General features: G+C 40.4%; 1 protein-coding gene across 1 annotated transcript in view; it reads right to left on the bottom strand.

Moving 5' to 3' along the window:
* Nucleotides 1-768: 768 nt before the first annotated feature.
* Nucleotides 769-17,838, bottom strand: part of PLEKHH1 (pleckstrin homology domain containing, family H (with MyTH4 domain) member 1) — a 44,899-nt gene continuing 27,829 nt past the window's right edge. The window contains exons 15-28 of the mRNA XM_010574180.1: nt 16,972-17,151; nt 16,733-16,841; nt 15,684-15,796; nt 14,823-14,999; nt 13,900-13,997; nt 11,171-11,348; nt 10,610-10,765; nt 7,847-7,947; nt 5,882-6,023; nt 4,821-4,963; nt 3,592-3,721; nt 1,934-2,020; nt 1,257-1,403; nt 769-945 (exon numbers count right to left, since the gene is read on the bottom strand). Coding sequence (XP_010572482.1) covers nt 769-945; nt 1,257-1,403; nt 1,934-2,020; nt 3,592-3,721; nt 4,821-4,963; nt 5,882-6,023; nt 7,847-7,947; nt 10,610-10,765; nt 11,171-11,348; nt 13,900-13,997; nt 14,823-14,999; nt 15,684-15,796; nt 16,733-16,841; nt 16,972-17,151 — 1,938 coding nt within the window. The remainder of the gene's footprint in view (nt 946-1,256; nt 1,404-1,933; nt 2,021-3,591; nt 3,722-4,820; nt 4,964-5,881; nt 6,024-7,846; nt 7,948-10,609; nt 10,766-11,170; nt 11,349-13,899; nt 13,998-14,822; nt 15,000-15,683; nt 15,797-16,732; nt 16,842-16,971; nt 17,152-17,838) is intronic.

Raw genomic sequence — 17,838 nt, 5'->3', positions numbered from 1 at the left:
TCAACAGTATGCATCCTTCCACAGGGTTCATGCCACATGCCACAGTATCCATTACCACCTGTTTTTACTTTTAATAGGACTGTGCGTTCAGCCCACTGCAGTCAGATTCAAGCCTATATACCACTCAAATCTGCCTTGCAGAGGTTGCAGTCTAATTAAGGTAAAAAGTGAGCAAGTTAGGGATTGATGCAAACAGAAGATTATTGCAAATAATGATAATAACTGGAAGGGGTTATGATGGGGAAGAGAGGCCACTAGGAGTTTTAAGAGCTGGACTGAGATTCCAGGCACAGGGTGTGCAGTGATCTGAAGGCAGGTGCAAAGCTGAAAATGGGAGTGATCACAGGCAATGTATGTGCTTGTAAGCAAAGCAGTAAGATCAGGATATGGAAGAAGAATGGGTGCAAGGAAAGAGCAGATGTGATGTGACTGGAGCACTGTGCAGGCAAATGACCTGAGGCATGGTATTTTGGATGGAGTGTGGCATGGAAAGGAAACTCCTGCACAATCCCCAAAATCAACATTTTTTTTTTTTAAGAGAAAGGACACTGCCTCTACCCACACTAAGGAACTTTGTCTATTATTGTGGAATCAGAGCCTGCATTAAAGTAAGGTGTGTAACCAGCAAAATCAGCAGTCTGCAATTCAGTGCAGAGCAGTGCAAAAAAACCCCAAAACCCCACAAAACCAAAAATCCAACTGCCCCTCCCTCCCCCAACAAGCAAACAAAAAAACGCCCAAACCCCCGAAGTCTTTTGGAATGAGCCCTCAGAGCAGGGTGGGCCCCTTAGTGCTTTGGGGCACTGAAGGAAAAAAGCACCGACTTTCAGTCTCCCAGAGCTTGTTAGCAGGTGTTTTGCTTCGGGAGGGCTGTGTAGAAGATAGGAGTGAAGGTGTCGAACGGTAGTTAATATAGCTGGCAATAAGAAGTGTTGCTTCAACAATCTAGGGAAAAAAGAAAATGATTAACTGTAGTCAATTAGAGGTAAGAGTGCCCTTTGATTTTTAGAACCTATTGACTGCATAACTTTTGCAAATGGCTTTCTCACATGGAATTGTTCAGTTTTGAAATGAAGGTCTGTCTGTAAAAATTAGGTAGAGTAAGTCTCTTGATTAAAGGTTCCAGCTTACACGAGATTTATTGAGTGTATATAGCTAGTGCAGCAGCCACAAGTACCAGTCCCCAGGGCTTCTACAAAATGCCCAGCTGTGATGCTGCCAGCTGAAAAGAAACTCATTGTTCATTTTGTAATTACCTTTGGAATTGCCATTGTGAAAAGGAGTTTTTCAGTGCTGTTTTTTCCAGAACTCCTTTCTTTCATTTGACTGACTACAATCATGAAGTCATCTCGACAGCCTCCAAAGGTCAGCACAGAGGAGTATGAATAAGAGACCTTCAAGTGCTGCAGACAACAGAGAGTTTGAAAGAGTCACAGTTCTGTAAAAGAAAAAATGGCCACCTTAAACTAATATATTTGCTTCTTACTGGAAGAACACCAGATCTCCAGGAGTAATAGGCTCTATAGGTAACAGCTGGCAGAGAAAGCCAAGCGAGAATTCCATTTCTAGTTTTCTGCTAGCTTGCTCAATGCCTCACTGCTTCAGAGCAATAGTCCAAACTTTGTTATATCCCAGATGGTGGTAGTAAAGCGCATACCACTGAGATTTTGCAAGATGCATGAGCACATTTGCTGCCCATCAAAGAGGCAGTTAGCTATTTCATGAAACCCTACCTTACACTGTAGCTGTAATTTTCCTTTGTTTATGTAGCATTCAAACATAGTCCTGACTTCCCTCATCTCCAACTTCTACAAATTAACTTCTGGATCCATTTGAAGTTAAAGACAAACTTTTAGTGACTTTAAGTGGACTCAGGGGAATGTCTTTCTGTGGGAGGTAAGTTATTTTTCTTAAACAGTGTTCCTCAACATACCATAGTGTTATAATCCAGTATGCTGATACCATCTTCATTCACAGCTATCCAGACTGGGCAGTCTTCCAATGAGGAAGGCAAAATAGGCTAGAGAAAAAGATGATTATTAATTTAGGTATTTCTTGACCACCACACAAAGATGTTTCTGATGTAAATCTTGGGTTTTAAGGATAAAGTGAAAATGAGAGGGAATCCTATAGGCTTACTGGTCTGACCTGGTCTGATTTTTAAGAGGACTTTTCCCAAAGTCTCAATAATGTTTTCAGATTTACATAGAATTTTGGTACTAGTGGCACAAGAGATGCAATGATAATGAAGGCTCTGAGATTAATTAAATTCCATCAGTGTAGTTAAAACTGAAGGAAATACTAGGACAGAGCAACAAAATGGCAGTTATGCTCTGCTCTGCTTCTTACACTACTCCCATCAGGCAGGCAGGCAGTGAGACCTCTTGGTTTCTATAACACTAGTGCATTACATCAGTGCAATTTTCTTTCTTACAGATTTTGACAAATGTGCATCAGTTATCTGTTAAAAATGAGTTATGTGTTGTTATGGCTAATGACATGAATCTTTCCTGTGAATCTGCTATTACATGGCTAATGCTATAGGCTTTGCTGTTTAACTATTGAAAAGTTATAAATTACATTAATCATCAGAAATATCAATGTTATTTAAACTCTGGGTGGAACTATTCTATATTCTGATTCTTCAGTGTCAGTAACCTTAAATACCAGTAAGCTCTTCTGCTTTTAATCCTGACAGTGGAAATAATTGTCTTTTCAAAAACTTCTTGTATATTTACTCAAGAGGTCCCTTTCATTCTTAGACTTTATTCCATAACTATAGCAGCTTTGACTTCAAAGCAAGAGACATGTAACCATCAGCAAGACCTATCTCAAGCTTTAAATAGAGGAGGTGGGGTTGGGGAAGATGGTTAATGCCAAAACAAGACTTCTCAGACAGCCACTATGTGCTAAGACATTAGTTTGGGCAAGGTTAATAGGTACAGAGCTCTAGCCTGAGGTGGGCTGAAGGATGGTACAAGCTACTGGAAGAAGCACACCCTCCAGCTGTTCTTTGCTCTCCCATTGATGCCTGTGGGCTGGCAGCTTACCCAACATGTGCTTTAGTTTTTGCTTCTGAAACATGACATTAGCAGTGCTTGCCCCTCTTGTGTGGCAAGGAGAGCAGCCAGCTCTGTGTCAAGCAGAGAACAGGACTTAAATACCCATTCCCCTTTTAGCTAGCATCAGCTGCCAGGTGTGATTTATGAGGGACTCTTCCCTTCCACCCTCCCAGTGGTATGTAAATAGTTTTTTTTAAAAATATCATTGCAGCCTTGATGACCAGGGAAATTCCCACCTGAGAAAGCTTTGGCAAGGTTTGTAAGGAGAGGTAGTACCCTGCATTATGATCAACTGATCCAGCCAGGGAACCTTCAGTATTTATTTACTGAACGCTAGCAACCCCTAGTGTTTACAACATACTTCTTGTCCTTCTTTCTAAACCTAGGTGGTACAGACAGACCTGTTTGTTCAGAACAAAGCATTGTTCAGTTTTTTCCCTTCCTGAAGTAGAAGCATTTTCAACCCGTGTTACCAGAGATCATAGGTATATCTCTGCTCTCGGGAACAGAAAAAAGGTGCTTCAGTTACCTTAGCAGCAAATATTTTGGTTCCAAAGAGAGGCCATTTCCGAGCCACTGTCAAATAAATTCGAATGCATTCTGGTGGAGAGCATCCCTGCAGCACCATCCACTTTGTCGCCAGCCTGTCAACCAGTTGCCTTTCAGAATCCAAGACACAAGACAGCATCATTTACTAATGTCTTCCAAGGAAAGGTGAGTAAAATTGTAACAGTTAATAAATGTTCCTCTTATTCCAAAAGGGCTGTTCTACACAGCACTACAGACAGGGCTGTTAGCACTGTCAGTTAGGAGGGTTGTACAGCCTGAGTTTATTTCAGCATTTTCTCTACTTCCACAATTATTTTACTACTAGTGATACTGTAGTGCTCAGGAATCCCAGTGACATACAGATTGCTCACTGGTGTATATATTAAAACACTGTAACTACAAACACTCAGGCAGCTGCTAGAGTAAAATCCTGCCCAGCTTGTCTTTCAATTATAGATTCAATTATACTCTCACCTTCATCTTAACTTGTCTGTAGTACGCTCTATATGGAGTGGCAATATATATTAACTCACTCTTGATTTGGCTCACTAGGGATGGTTTGGCAGCTATCTTACTACATGCAGATGGAATTTGCTTCCAACAGGTTGTAGTTATCTTAGTTCCACCACTGCATCCCTAAGTAGCTTTGGATCTGGAAGATGACCATTCTCTCTTTAAAACAGTTAGAGCTGAGATCCATGGCAGCATCTGAATTCTGTACTTAAATACTTGAGATCTCTGCATTGTGTGTAACAATTTCCAAGTCAGAACATCAAAAAGCCCTGCCAAAATATGTCCTACCAGAATTACTGCATGGCCTGAAGCAGCTCATACATGCTGGCTTTATGGATCGTTGCAAATGTTAGGCATCTGGATTCAATTGACACTTCAGGGGAGGGTAAAACAAAAATTCAGAAACAGAATTCATCTTAGGCTTAGGTTAGAGTTTGTTGGAACCGAGATGTGTAATTTGGAAGTGAAAGGCTTAAACTTCTTGTCTAGGGGAAAATTAGTTGGTGATTTGGCTCTTTTTATATTAGTTAACTGCTATTTTCTTTTAAAGGAACCTTTTCCTGACACTTGTGTTTTGTTTAAGTTTCTACATCAAATAATCTTAACAGGGTTCCTTGAAACTTCTTAAATATAAAGACAGAGTTTTGCAAGTAAAATTTGTTTTCAGTGCAAAGTATAGAAGAACAAACAATTTACCTGAGCTGTTCAGGAGTAATATTTTGCTTGTAGCGTTTGGGGTAGAATTTATCTAAGACCTGGTGGAGAAGATGCTGCATTTTCGATTGTGATGTTCCCCCAGGACTTGAAGATCCTGGTCGATCCAAATCCCCATATTCCACCTAAGACAACATTACAGTTTATAGCGCAATAGAACTATGGGGGGTTTAGTGCAGTAGAACATTCCTTGAATTCCTATGCCAATAACTACTGTGTTTATTAGTCATGCAAAAAGACACCATTAGGCTGGGGAATTTTGTCTATGGCATTTACCATAGTAAATGTATACAACAGAGCAACCACTGAGGACATGACTGCCAAAGAATTCTTTACTGATCTAAGAAAGTGAAACAAGATCCCGGCCAGCTACTTGTTGTAGGGAGACACTTCTACATAACTGCTAAGCTTTTGGGGTTTATTTTCAATTGGCCAATTAAAACAACAGTGTTTTCGTAAATAGTTTGGACAATGTCCCCAGCTTCTTCATCTCAGTTCACATTACTTTAACAAATGCAACAATCAGTTTCAGCTCAGTAAGAAACTATTATCCTGCTTATTATGCTGACAACCCATACTGTGTGTTTTATGTGATAAAATGCTAAATGCAAGCCTGGAAGTCTAATGGAAGATCTTCTTCCTGGGAGGAGGAATAACGGAGATGATCTTCCTGAGTAAGAATCTATTGGCAGTGCAACAGGGAAATTTTTTACTATTAATGGGATTCTAGTAGTGGTACTATTTCCATATCTCTACTAAGGCACTAATTGGAGCAGTTCTGGGGATAGTCCAGCCTCACTGGACTATTTTTCTTCAGAAGGAAAGGAGAGACACTCCTATAGCAAATTTCCCTACAGCAAAAAGTGTTCTAACAACATATGTATGGTGGTACAGTGTGTTTGGCACGGTACATCTCAGACTGTATGTTTGATAAGAAAAAACACTTTTGATGTAAAAGATAGCTGCTTAGTCAAAGATATTTAGTGTACAGCTGAAGTCTCTGGAGCACAAAAGGGAGGATTTCTGCCCATAGCCATACTCACCTGAGCCATCAGAGCCACCATTTCCAGAGCTAATTCCTTATTAACAGGAAACCTTCCATTGGCTATTTCATTGCTGACTTGGAAGGCCAGTAGCAACCGCTCCCGGTCTGTCTCACCTTTGGCCTGGCTCCGAAAATATAGCCTAAAAAGTAGAGAATATTGTGAAAGTAAAAAGATACTGTGAACTGAAAGTAGAGATGGGAACTTTAGTCAAGGTGTAAAAGTGTTTTTTTTTGGTTTTTGGTTTTTTTTTTTCCTCCTTCTCCAAAGTGAACTTTGTGTGTTGTGGGGGTACTGGACAGAGACTTGGAAGCTGACGTGCTTCCCTTATGAACAAAATTTGGGCAAGGAGGGTCAAAACATGCTTTCTAGCTTTGGAAGCCATTTGAATTCTGTAAGCCAACCACTTCAAGACAGTGAAGCCTTATTAAACACAGGTAAATCAGTGTCGATCCATCCCCATCAAGCACAGACAGGCAATACTTAAGATATGTCCTTCTCTGCTTATCATAGAATACAGAACTACCTCTGCTCTACATTTATAAACTTCTACATGTCAGCCTTGTAGACTTGTTATTTTTGCCAGCTTTGTTTTAACCACTTACACTGATACTGTTATTAAAAAAGTCTTCAGTTTGCTTCAGCACGAAATAAGAGACCAAACCAGCAGGCTTAATTTAAAAAATTGAAGAAGCATCCTTGTAAATCAAAGCTTCCTACTACTATTTATTCCCTTCACACTTGCAATTTCTTTGACCTGGCATAGCAAGATGACTAATGGGGGTTGAAGACACCAACTTGGGGAATGCTTCCCAGAACCATTCCTCACGCATGCCTATTTGGAGCCAACACCATCTAATTCAAATATTAATTTCAAGCTGCATCTATGACTATGTATTCCACAATACTACACAAGATATTCATTCCAGTGGATCAGTTTGTTTATTTTCATGTCACATAAGATTAACAACGCCATTAGGACCATATTGACCTTACAGATGTCTTATCAGAGTCCTTGGTGTTAGAACAGCCCAACCTTGGAAAGACCTTATCAAAACATCCTTGCTGTCCAGTCTAGGCACATTCCAGTCCAACAAAATAATACTGCAAAGTTTCGCTCCTGAAACAAATACTGCCTTCTGGGTCAAAAGCGCTAACTTCTGCTTTCACCTCTGTTATACCAACTAACAAAGTTGACAGAAATCTGTTTCCACCATTACAGTCAACAAAATCTTCAAACGTTCAATACAGAACTTTGTCTCTTTTCAGTTTTGGGGTGCCTTTGTTTCGCCTGCAAAGAGAATTCACGTGCAGAAAGCCATTCCTTGTTCTCATACACAGCTCTCTATTCACTGTAATTCAGAATTCCTGTCTGTATTATAAATTATGAACTTGTTCCAATTTTTGGTTTAGATCTTTCTCTCATACTTCCTTTCTCTACCATCTCTCCTCATCTAACTTTTAACATTTCTTTATAAAGTCTGGGCACTGCTACTACGTGTCTCTTCTACAGCTCATGCTATTTAGAACATTGTTCTTGTATCTTTTTCATCTTTGTGATTCTTCACTTAATTGCAAGTTTCAGCATACTCATTTTCACTGGTGATTTTTCCCTCAGGTCTCTCTTCCTCTCACCTAACATGCATTATTTAATTATGTTTTAGGATCTAGGCAAATGAAATTGTGCCAAGTATGTCTTATTGTGCTACAGCTAGTTCTTAATTCATTTTAAGTCTATTCTGCTATTGCAAAGTGGTTTGGGTTTTACCTCTAGGCCATATACTCTCTTTTACATGTGTACCACACACAAAAGTCATCACATCTCATGTAGGATTTGAACGCATCTCAGCTAAAATAGTTTTGGCACCAACAGTACTATAAATTACTGGACAGCTACAGAGATATACGTAGTCTAGAAATGTTTAATTAACAGCAGTAGTTAGGCCAACCAACAAAGCACAGTACCTGTTCTTATAGGTCAACTTCACAATTCTTGTGCCACCTTCATATTTCCCAGGATGCAGTTCTTTTAAGGCTTGTTCCCATTTAGAAATGACATCACAGATCTTTAAAAAATATCATAGAGGAGAGACAAACTAAGGTGAAATGTATAGTCAAGTCTTCAGGGGAAAATAAGTGAAAAAAAGTAGTGTGGAACACAGAAGATAAAGAAACAGACTGGATCAGCATAAACACAGCCAAAAGCAACAAAACAATTCCTTTTTCTATTACACAGTATGTAAAAATTACAGCGTTCCAACTGAAAACTCGAGCTCTAATCTGCAGGGGGACATGTGTAAGTACATTGTGGTCTAGTAGCAACTCTTTGGCTATGTCTATGTTAGCAAGTAGCAAAGCCCAGGAGGAGCAGATCTGCACAGTGAAACACCTGTTCCTAAGACTCTATGCCCACACTATATGAGTTTCAAAGGGTTTTCCTTTGGACTAAGCTTTACTCTAATCGAATGGCCTGAAAGCTCATTACTGTGTTGGAACACATCTTCCAGTTCATGTTTCATGTAAAAAGAATCCATTTCATGCTCTCTAAGGTTGCTCCTTAATGTGAATCAAAGCATGGTTAATAGGAATGATTGGTAGGTTTGCTTCAGAAATGCCCTCCTGAGCCAAACTAAAGCACTAACATATCCTCTGAATAGCAGCTATCTACATGCGTGGCTAAACCAAACTCTTGGATGTGAATGTCCAAACTTCGGGAATGTTTGGTCCTAGATTCCAACTTTGTAACTCAGACATATTTTTAGTAATAGCATGGTTAATTTCTTTGGTTCCACTCAGCTCCTCTTGGTTATTCCAGTCCTTTTACAAGTGGTCTAATAAAGGCCCCTGCTTCTCTTTTGATAGCATCTCAATAAAAAGGAATGTGAACATAAGAAGCCACATGAAATACATAATCAGATATCCTAATCCTCTCTTAAGAAGCTATTGAGGTTGCCTTAACAAGTGAATAATAACCAGTTAGTAACCAGTAAAAGTGATGCCTTTGATTGTCTCAAGCTCCTTCGTTTAATATCTCATCTCTCCAAACGGTGGTTCAATTACCAGCAAAGCTCCACATTATCTGATCTGTATCAGGCCATGAAAGCGAAGTACGTAATTTGGCACTGTCTGTGGTAGTTTCCTCTTCAAACCATCTAATTTAAAGTTATTGGTATCTTCTCCCTCTGTTGCCCAATGTGAAATTTTATGCTGTGTAAAACTGAACATTTATGTTCCTTACAGGTACCAGGGCCTCTTCAAAGTTGCCACTACCACTATTCCTCTATCAATGCTGTACAACAAATTATTCTCCCAGATTTGTACCAAAATCTGATGTGTCTCATTCATGGCTGCTAGCCTGCTCACTTAAGGCAGTCATCCAGCTGCAGCATGGGTAAAAATCTCCATATGAAAGACACAGATGTTAATACTTTATCTGCTTTCCTTTTCCCTTGATCTGAGGCACTCCTCTCTTTTTAAAGTGAAGGCATACTCAGTAGAGCTTTCTCCCCTACATAGGCTTTCATTGTTGATGAGAGTGTAAGTTATCTGGAGATAGCAAGGAGAGATGCTTCATAATCCGATAGATGGGATTTATATAGACATGCCAAGAGACTCACAGCCTAAATTTGTCTCAATTAGGACTGTCACATTTGATGTTAGTTGTGATATCTGATCATGCTAGATAGCTCAGTCATGTTTTAATTTTGTAGTCAAGATAAATTAGAATGTAATATATGCTAAAATCTGAGTTAAAGACTTTAAAAATTGACCAATTTATCACCTACTAAAACAGAATGTGCTTTGTCTTAACTAGTATCTCAGAGTAGACTGAGCTAATCAGAGAATAATAGAATCATTTAGGTTGGAAAAGACCTTTAATATCATCAAGTCCAACTGTAAACCTAACACTGCCAAATCCACCACTAAACCATGTCCCTAAGTGCCACATCTACCCATCTTTTAAATACCTCCAGGGATGGTGACTCCACCACTTCCCTGGGCAGCCTGTTTAGTGCTTGACAACTCTTTTGGTGAAGGAATTTTTCCCAATATCCAATCTAAACCTCCCCTGGTGCAATTTGAGGCAGTTTCCTCTCATCCTATCGCTTGTTACTTGGGAGAAGAGGCTGACACCCACCTCGCTACAGCCTCCTTTCAGGTAGTTGTAGAGAGCGATAAGGTCTCCCCTCAGCCTCCTTTTCTCCAGGCTAAACAACCCCAGTTCCCTCAGCTGCTCCTCACAGGACTTGTGCTCTAGACCTTTCACTAGCTTTGTTGCTCTTCTTTGGACATGCTCCAGCACCTGAACATCCTTCTTGTAGTGAGGGGCCCAAAACTGAACACAGTATTCGAGGTGCAGCCTCAACAGACCTGAGTACAGGGGGATGATCACTTCCCTAGTCCTGCTGGCCACACTATTTCTGATACAGGCCAGGATGCTGTTGGCCTTCTTGGCCACCTGGGCACACTGCTGGCTCATATTCAGCCACTGACCAGCACCCCCAGGTCCTTTTCTGCCAGGCAGCTTTCCAGTCACTCTTCTCCAAGCCTACAGCATTGCATGGGGTTGTTGTGACCCAAGTGCAGGAATTAATATCTCATCTCTGAATACTAATCTAGATAGACGATACCCAAGTGTATTTGATCTTGAAGCTTTAAGAAAAATTTATTAGCCATTTAACAGCTCTTCAAAGATGTATGCTGAAGGTAACAGAGGGAAAAAGATACCTTCATGTTGCCCTGCAGACAATGTTCTAAGTTCCTCCCAGAAGGATCATCTGTGAACAGAGAAAATCCTACGTGGGATGGCTTCCTCATTCCTGTCTCCTGGTTCAGTCGCTGGATGAATTCATCAACTGTTGAGGAACCATCAAAACCTACAACCTGCAATGAAAAAGGAGTTAATTGAGGATAACTTTCAAGAAACATGACATTGATGGGTATTACAACTAATGAAGCCTGGTTTCCTACAGATTGGTGTCTCAGGACTGACTGCCAGCTCCAGTGTCAGCACTTGCATATTGTCTCCCTTCACGCTGCATTCTTTCTCATACCAAGACACTTATGACATCTCTCCCTTTTCCCCAGCTACCTTTTCTTCTTAAGACCTGTAGAGCTAGGGCTGGATTCCTTTCATTTTCTTAGGAAAAATGGCAAGGAGGAGAAATAGTGTCTACCTCCTAATATCTGATACGTATAAACACCATGGTGCAACCCCCACACACAAAGGAGGCAGGTTTATGGTGCAGTCCTCTAGTGCCCAGAAGAAAGGGAGCTGTGGTGGCTCACCTGGTAGGTTCCGTTCACGAAGTGCACTGGGATGCTGAAGGGGAGTGAGTGGTGGTAGGGATTTCTCAGCAGGATGGACACAATCTCCATCCGGGAGGGCTTGGCTTCCCGCTCGCCAGTCTGCACAGTGCGGTCTACTGATCTCTGGCAGTAGATGGCATACTTCCCTATTTCACTCCTGGGTGAAGAGATGGAGGTAAGTCACAAACATACTTCAAATGCCAGTCCTATTCCATTTCCCATGCCATGACAAAGCATTCCTCCCTCAGGCTTTTGCTCAAGCAAAGATACATCTCTGTGTAGATACCGTAGTTCATCTCAACAGACTAACAGCTCAAGTGAAAAGCTACAACACAAACCTGAGCTCCAAGAATCTGTAAAATTAAGGTAGACAATGGACTCTCTGGGAAGTGCAAGACCATTCCCTGCTCATAGATGGACTGGACGTAGTATAGGAATATCCTCTTCTGTACCCTGTTGCCATCATAGTATCCATTAAACCAAGAATAGTTCACCCTCAAACTCGCTGTCATGCCAGCAGAATTTAGTAACTATCATGTCAAGTCCTGATAAGTATTAATAGTAAGCTGTAATGCATTAGTCTCACAGGATTATGTAAGTTGTGTTTATCAACTTACATGGTTATACAAATTCTAAGTTTCCATGTATTAACCCTATCTGCCAATCAAGAGACTCAACAGAGATTCAAAGCAGGCTCAGATTTGCTGATAGTTCAATACAGTATAGGACAGTTACTAATATCAGTTTACTGTCTACTGAAGAGAATGCTCCACTGAACAGCACCAAAAGGACGTAAGTATGTCTAAAGCCAGGCAGGAACAGTCAGTTACACCTTTTGCAAAAATGTTAAGAATGTGTGTACTGAATAAGTTCTGAAATTGAAGGATTTATACGGATTTATAACTGTGCTATCACTTTGCAGGGGAAACTAATTCCATTCAAGATGCCTTCAGGAACTCAGTACCTGATTAAATCTCCAGTTAAATCCCTGCAAGCAACGTGGAAGTCAGGAGCTCTGGGTTTTCACTGTAGCAATATATTGCTCACCTCCCTGGTAATGCATTTGAACAATTTTCAAATAGGGAATCTTGCTTCAAGGAGAAGTTGTTGTGTCTGGCTTCCAAATGATCCCGAGTCCTGCATCTTCTAACCTAGAACTGTGCCCCACTTTTCTTCCTCTCTTAGAGATTGGATATACACTCTAAGGTCACCTTTCATGAAAAACAATACCTGGAACGAAGATTTAGTGGCAATCGAGACCATAGGCATTATGCAGTGTAAACATTCTAGTGTCTTGTTTGCTGTATGAAACAGGGAAAGCATATCTATTTAACTGGTCAAAAAACAGCCGTATCCACTCCATCTAAAGAGACATAAGTATTCCTAAAGCTAGGCAGAAGGAGCTAAGCTCAGTCCCATTTAGCAACTGCTCTAAATCTAACCTAAACTACAGATGAATATAAGCACAGTTTGCTGTAACTTCTGTATGTTTTTTTCTAGCCCTAATAATTGTTTCATAGCTGGATTGTATCAATACATTTCCTCTTTGCTTCTGCTTAAAGTTTATTTGTTGATAAAGGTACTTTTAGGCTAAGAACCTGGCAAACAGTCAGCATAGTAGTGCTTGAAACTGATGGATTAAAACAGTTTCACAGAGCCCAGCATATCCTTATGAAATTCAATAGTCCCTAACAGTAGAGCAGCTCCCTACTGAGTTTGATGGGCCAGTTTGGGAGCTGATAATGCACACGTTTGAAGACATGGTTTCTAGTACTAGCCAGAAGATCCCTAACATGTTGCCTTAGCCAACGAAGAGAGAGCCTGAACATCGAGTAGTGCCCAATATCTGTATTTTTGCTTCTGAGAAGAAATAGCAAATGTGAGGCAGCATGTAAGAAAATAAAAAACCCAAACTTGATAGGAGGAGTACACAGAGTTCCTTTGCAATACCAGGAGACTTTTAGCTTGAGTTCCAAGGCAGACTTAGGCTGAGTATTTGAATATGAATATTTGTTTGAAATAAAGCCACTGTTCTACTTACATCTTAGCAACAGTATATTGTTGCAACAGACAACTAGACATCTCTAGCTGTGACCTCCCCCCAAGGACAGTGAGATATGCTGAAGACCAGATCACCATGGAAACAAACAAAAAGCACAGCATGAACAATGGAGAACAACTTATTGCCGTTACAGTAGATTGTTTTCTTATAGGGGAAAGTGTTACACTCCAAAGAGGTAACAGAAAACAGTACTAGCATGTTTCAGGTTTGTTAGTTTTTCCTAAGTTTTTATGGTTCCTTGAGATGTTCTCTGCCTCACCTTTGTTCTGTCAGTATGCCTGCTAACCTGACAGCAGAATGTAATCACCTAAAATTCTAATAATTCTTTCTAAATAATTACTTTGGTGTGTCTTTCTATCAATAAAAGAAAGTAGCTCCACTGGCAAAAAAATTCCCTCTGTAGCTCCAGTTATATCTGCAAGGAGTTCTTTTGCTAGTATAGGTCACTCTGTTTTGTGAACTAGCTTAATCTAAGTGACTAATGTGAATGACTGAAGGGGAGACATCTTGATACCATTGGGAACCTTCTGTCCGCTCCCTCAACCTCTTCTTGCAAGTGCGAGTTACAAAATTGCTTCCATCTTTATCGGCAGTGGATGCAAAAGGCAGTCAGCTTAACAGAAGAAAAAGCTGTTGCGGTCTTTACCTTGGGTCTGCATGTCGCTGCAAGTGCTGTTTGATGTACCAGAGGAAGTGGTGTTGAGGCAGGAATAGAGGAGCACACAAAGCCAGGAGTTGCCAGCACTGTGAACATAAAACTGGACATCACTCTTGTTCTGTACTTCCTGCCTGTTGTCTTTCATAGAATACTGCAACCAAAATGTTGGATGGTGACTAGTGCTTTTGGGAGTGACCATTTTTAGACATGTAGTTCAAGATCCTTCAAAGGAAAGTGATGGTCAGAAGACAGACTGCTCTTCAATAGCTCAACGTGGAGTCTAAGAAAAGGTGTTCTAAATGACTGGTCACTTTTGAAAATCTTGACTAGTGTAGCCAGAGCTGAGTGAGTGATTAAGACTTAATACTTTTTCCTATTTGTAACTGCAAATCATAACAAAGAATACACTGGGGAATTTTGTTTCCAATTAGAACCATTAGTCTTCAACCAGATTTTATTTTCTCATTTGAGCTGGGAATATAATCAAGTATGTACATTCATGCTGTAACTTATTCATTTGATTCACCCAGTAATTATAGTGCAAAAATCAGATGTCATGCTTAGTAGTAATATTAATTATGTGCATGCTGTTGATTAACTAAAATGGAAAACAAAATTAATACCATGTGACAATTATAGCTAGCCAACATGAGCTATGAATTTTGATTCTGAATATGGTCTGAATAAACCATTTGCAACTGGTGAATGGTTAAATTCAAACTAAAAATTATTTTGCAAGCAGTTACATTCTCAATGTTTTTCTTTGCACATCAGTGCCGAGACTCTCTTTCCTCCACCATGCCTTTAGCATTTGCACAATTTTATGAGAACTGGTCCCATTGCTAATTATTAAAAACATGGAATTAAATAGAAAGTATTTGCAGGGGGGATGTGACAAAAGAGGAACTGACCTGAATGACTGACTGGTTCTGGGGTTGTCTGCAGCTGGTCTGTTTAACAAGCTGACAGTAAATTTCATTCTGCAGCTCAGTATGTGTCAAGCAGACCTGCAGTGCTGTCTGGGCAAGTGACACATGGTAATCAATAGAGGGTGCCTCCACAGGGACATTGATGAACAGCTGACAGGACTGTAAAAGACTGGAAGTTAGTCAATGCCATAAATACAGTGACTCTTCTCTGGTACTTCCCAGGCCAGGTTCTCCAGATGTGTTACAGACAATAAATGAATTCTTCTAAATAACCTTGAGAGGAGGGAGGAGAATAAATACTTAATTCCTATCCCTCTTTTGTTGTGACAACTGCGAAATTCACTCAACCTCCCCCAGCCTGAGGAGCTCACAAGCCAGCAAGAGAATCGAGGGGAAAATGTGCTTCCTGCCTTCCATGCATGTGCTTTACCTTGCTAAGACTGTCCAGGCTTACTGCTGATCTTACACTTGTAGAGTGCAAGAATCAAAACTCCAATAGCTTCACCATTGGTCTTACTGACAATTGAGTTTGCCAGTAAATTGTTTCTGTTCCTTCAATCCAACTATTAGAGAGGAAGAGGAAGACAAAGCTAACTTTGAAGTGTAAAGCCTGTGAGGGACATTGCTCCTAAATCCAGATTCCCTACAAGGAAAAGTTAAACTTCCAGAGAGCGAATGACACCTAATATCCGACTGTCCTTTTGTAATTAAATGACCCAGCAGGTCTGTCTAAAGCAACCAATGGTGACAGTACATGTTGTGACAAACCACATGACCAAACACTGTTGTTGCCCCAACAAAAGAGCAAAATAACTGAAAACCATGCAATGTCCCTTTAAATACCTTAAAAAGTTTCAGAGCTTCAGTCTGTAGAGCCTCTGATGGCAGGGTGGTGAGGGATGCGTGCAACCCATCTTTACTGTAGCACAACATAGGATGTTTCCACAGAGGAGAATCTGAGGTAGCAGATGGGCAAAAACATACAGTGTCAGAAAAAAGATAACATTGTCCATATTGAAAAGGAGCCTTACTGAAATGGCAAAGCTTCCGAGGCAGCAGCACTGCACTAGGCCACATTTATCTTTGGTGCCGCTTCACTGATTTCTGCAAAGCCTGCCATGAACAAGGAGTCACCAGCAGCATTAGCCATCAGCAGAAAGAAGTATTGCCATCCTCAATCCTGCTATGTCAGAGCTTCTCATCAGCTTTATTCTGGTGAGAAACTGCTCAGTTGCGTGTGCAAACAAAAGACACAAACTCTGCCAGGGCAGCCGCCTGCGATGGGGTCTTTGTTAGTGCAAGTCACTATTCAACAGTAAGCAAGGTTCACATACAGGTCTAGGAATATGTGAGTGTGCAGGAAAAGAGTATTAAGTACGAATGCATATGTTAATACACATTTGAGAACATGGTGCATAAAAATACATGAATGAGCAAGTATGAAAGATGAGGAGGAACAGATGAGCATGGATGTATGTGTGAGGGTTTATACAGGCAGACAGAGGAAAAGATGTGAAGGCAAGTGTGTGTGATTATTTAGAGGCGAGAGCACACGTCTGTATGGTCAAGATTCCCAGGAAAGGAAAATCAGGACCAACAATAACAAGAAAAATTAAAGCTCCAGTTCTTTAATTTATTTTGAATTAGTGTTACAGACATTTCAGATACTTTGATAAGTGATGTAACAATGTGATGGACTTGTCCAGTTTCACTACAATACCTGTATCATCTCTGGAGATGTTAATGAGGAACTAGGGGAGAAGGACACTATATTGTATGCTCTTCTACTGAGAATCCGCTTCCCTCACCTTTGGCTGGATTAAAACTGGGAATTGAAATTACCCTTCCTTATGCTTTGCTACCATGGAAAAGAGTTTGTGGTTTCTACTTACTAGGGTCTCCCTCTGCATCCAATAGTTTTCCAATGAGTTGTTCATATGATGTGCCCACTTTGGCATTACTGCTACCAGCTGCAACGGTCAGATGGTACAGCCAGGTATTCTAGGCATAAGGGTGAGAACAGTATGGGTCAGTTCAGACCTTGTTTTCTACCAACAGGTTCAGTCTGTGTGCCCCATTTGTTCACTGATACCAAAAAAGACTCGTCCTCCAAAAAGACTGCCTTTTATACCTTCTCCTGTTTGGTGCGAATAAGTAAGTATGTGGGACTCTGGTCCTGTGGGTGAATCACCAGCGTACAGTGGGACGAAAGAAGTCCTCCACCAGTGGCTTCATAATCTTCATCAGAGTCACAGGAACGGTCTACTTCTTCCACTTTGGACTCACGGATAGGCAGATGCCCTAGGGGACACTATAAGGAGGGGAAGCAAGTTATAGAAGTGTAGCTAATCTCCGACTATGGATAGGGAACACTGGGAAAGAAAACCCAGGTCAAAACATTAGCAGTTCTGTAAAATGTAAGGAATAAACTATAAATCACTAACTAATGTAATTATATAATCTTGCGTTTCTATAGAATCTTTTCTCTTTCATCAACTAAAGTACTTACAAACTGTGTTACTACTTTTATTATTTTTCGTGGGAGACCATCTACAGGTCAGCATGAGAATATGCAAATAAAAAGATGGTCTTTCCCATAAGGTACTGTTTTCTTCCCATTACACTTGTCAGTTGTGTTTACGTCATTGGTTCTGCAAGGCAGGATGTGTTTTCTGATGGTCAGTTGCTCAGTATCTTAAGACACTGTTTTCTAAACCTGGTCAGACTTTCTACTTGCTACTGGAAAATAAGTACTTTTAAAATTACATAAATAGGTAGATTCAGACAAACAGAGGATATCTGCTGTGCTAACTCTGGAGGTCAATCCCAAGTATGAGTCACAAGATTACTTCATATTCTGAAACTTGGTTTCAACATCACCAAGACAAAGTAATGGACCATTGGGCCAAGCTTCCAGAAATGGAAACACGTTACACTGATTAAATGACCTCCCTCTTCCCATATTGTTGTTGCTACTTATTTTTGTGACAGTATGCAG

This window comes from Haliaeetus leucocephalus, unplaced genomic scaffold (genome assembly GCF_000737465.1).
Source record: "Haliaeetus leucocephalus isolate CR32 unplaced genomic scaffold, Haliaeetus_leucocephalus-4.0 Scaffold417, whole genome shotgun sequence".
Taxonomy (NCBI): Eukaryota; Metazoa; Chordata; class Aves; order Accipitriformes; family Accipitridae; genus Haliaeetus; species Haliaeetus leucocephalus.
This window is presented reverse-complemented; position numbering and strand designations above follow the sequence as displayed.